The sequence below is a fragment of the Ostrea edulis genome, chromosome 3 (genome assembly GCF_947568905.1).
Source record: "Ostrea edulis chromosome 3, xbOstEdul1.1, whole genome shotgun sequence".
In the NCBI taxonomy this organism is placed as follows: domain Eukaryota; kingdom Metazoa; phylum Mollusca; class Bivalvia; order Ostreida; family Ostreidae; genus Ostrea; species Ostrea edulis.
Window position 1 is genome coordinate 6,894,616 of NC_079166.1, and position 2,201 is coordinate 6,896,816.

The 2,201-nt window shown below is 40.1% G+C and overlaps 1 protein-coding gene across 1 annotated transcript; it reads right to left on the minus strand.

Annotated features, from left to right (window-relative positions):
* Positions 1-224: 224 nt before the first annotated feature.
* Positions 225-1,399, minus strand: LOC130052863 (uncharacterized). The gene is made up of 2 exons (XM_056158997.1): positions 1,219-1,399; positions 225-439 (listed from the first exon to the last, which is right to left on the minus strand). The coding sequence occupies exons 1-2, from the start codon at positions 1,397-1,399 to the stop codon at positions 225-227; spliced, it is 396 nt and encodes a 131-aa protein (XP_056014972.1).
* Between the last annotated feature and the right edge of the window lie 802 nt (positions 1,400-2,201).

The window sequence follows — 2,201 nt, forward strand, 5'->3', positions numbered from 1 at the left end:
TATAAGTTTAATACACGTTTTACGAACTATTTGCTGTTCGCGCAGTTGCATCTGTTGGTAAGGAAGTGACAGGGTCCACTTCGACTCGATTGACTGCAGAAGAGTTGATAAAATCCCCCCCCCCCCCAAAAAAAAAAAAAAAAAAACCCACTCCAAAACGAGTTGATAAAATCAATTCACAAAAGCCAAAACGAATTTTATTTTCATAGCAAATCAACAGAATTCTATCCATGGAGGTCCTTTCCGTATAGTAGATTGTCTGCATAGAGTTGATTTCCTGGATGTGAATCGCCGTATAGTAGATTGTCTGCATAGAGTTGATTTCCTGGATGTGAACCGCCGCTCCCTTCAGACATTAGCTGTGTGAGGAGATAGGCCCCTAAACCACCTAACGCCAATGCGCCGAGAGCATTATTTGTGTTCGAGGAAGACGTACTTGCTGGAGAGAAAAAACCAAATAGGTCAATGTATGATTGATAGATTGATTGATTTATGTTTTCCGCCACACTCACCAATTTTTCAGTTATCTGGAGGTCCCCAGTTCTTATTTGTGGAAGAGAGAACTCAGATACAATGTACTTGGGAAGAGACCATCGACCTTCCGTAGGTAAACTGGGAAACTTTCTCGCTTACGGCGTAAGCGTGATTCGAACCCGAGCCGACCAGAGGTTAGATGCCGTGTGATTGATTGATTGAATATTGTTTAACGTCCCGCTCGAGAATTTTTCACTCATATGGAGACGTCACCAAGACCGGTGAAGGGCTTCGAATTTAGGCCTATGCTCGGCGCTTTTGGCCATTGAGCAGCGAGTTATTTAGCGTGCCACACCTACTGTGACACGGGTCATCCGTTTTAAAGGTCATCTCCGAGGGCCCGTGACATTCACATCTGTTGCCGAGCATTTGGCGATAGAACTGTCACTACCTGTTTTAACGACTTAGGTCTGTCGCGGCCGGGATTCGAACCCTGGCCTTCCGCATGCGGGGCGAACACTCTAACATCTCGGTCACCGCGGTGGTGGCAATCAATAGAAACATTAATTATACAAAAATATATCTACATTGTACTAAAGGAATTAAATTGTTGTAATGTTTGGGGCAGAAGATATCTGGGACGTCAAAATACCTCTCTTAATTCAATATAATTTACAAAATTTTTATTTTCTATATCTATGAATGACATCCTTTTTATCAAATCTAGGACCCGCCATTGCTTACCTTGGGTTTGGCATTTATCTCCAGAGTAGCCAGAGTAACAAACACAGACACCCGCCGACCTGGCGTTGGCAATGTCTAAAGTGTCGATCAGGCAGAAACCATTGGATTGTGCTGTGCATAGTGTTGAGGCACCAGGGGCAGACGTAGGGATCGTGCAAGAAGCTCCGCCATAGGTAGCCATTGCCAATTTGGTTCCTAGTCATGGACAGTGATAAACATTATTAAACGTTGGTGGCTTAAACAAATTCATGAAAAGGGCATGGACACGATTTTGGCACAATGTTTTTTTTTAAAATATGTAATTGATAATATGATAGTATATGATTCGTGTAAAATATAGCAACAAACTTAAATTTTAAAAACTGACGGAAATGTACATGATGTATATAAATTTAAAACATCTAAACGCTTCGAGTTCAAAACAAAGTACAAGTCATAATTATCTTTACATACCATGTGAATTTCACAGCTTCGGTGAAACAATCTTTAACAACGAAAAATCTGTTTTTTATCCTTTGTGTGTGCTCCCTAAATTGATTTACCTCCGCACGAGGTTTCCTGGTTGACAAAGAGGTGTCGACAAACACAATTTGGGGAGCAAGATTTTTATATAAAACAATATATCCTGCTTAAAAATATCATTAACTCACTTCTTTCCAAAACTATCATTATTGCTATGATAGCAACAACAAAAAAATTAATAAAATCCAAATTTGTCAATATCAATCGATTAAGAATCGTGTCAATGCCCCTTTAACATTTTTACTTATTCAGGGAATTCAAGATCATGCTACTGAAGAAAAGAATGATCATGATAATGAAAGAAACAGCATCTATACATTTGTAATACAACCATTATGCATACGATTGAATATTGTTTAACGTCCCTCTCGAGAATATTTCATTCATATGGAGACGTCACCACTGCCGGTGAAGGGCTGCAAAATTTAGGCCTATGCTAGGCTCTCAGTCCATGGGGGACG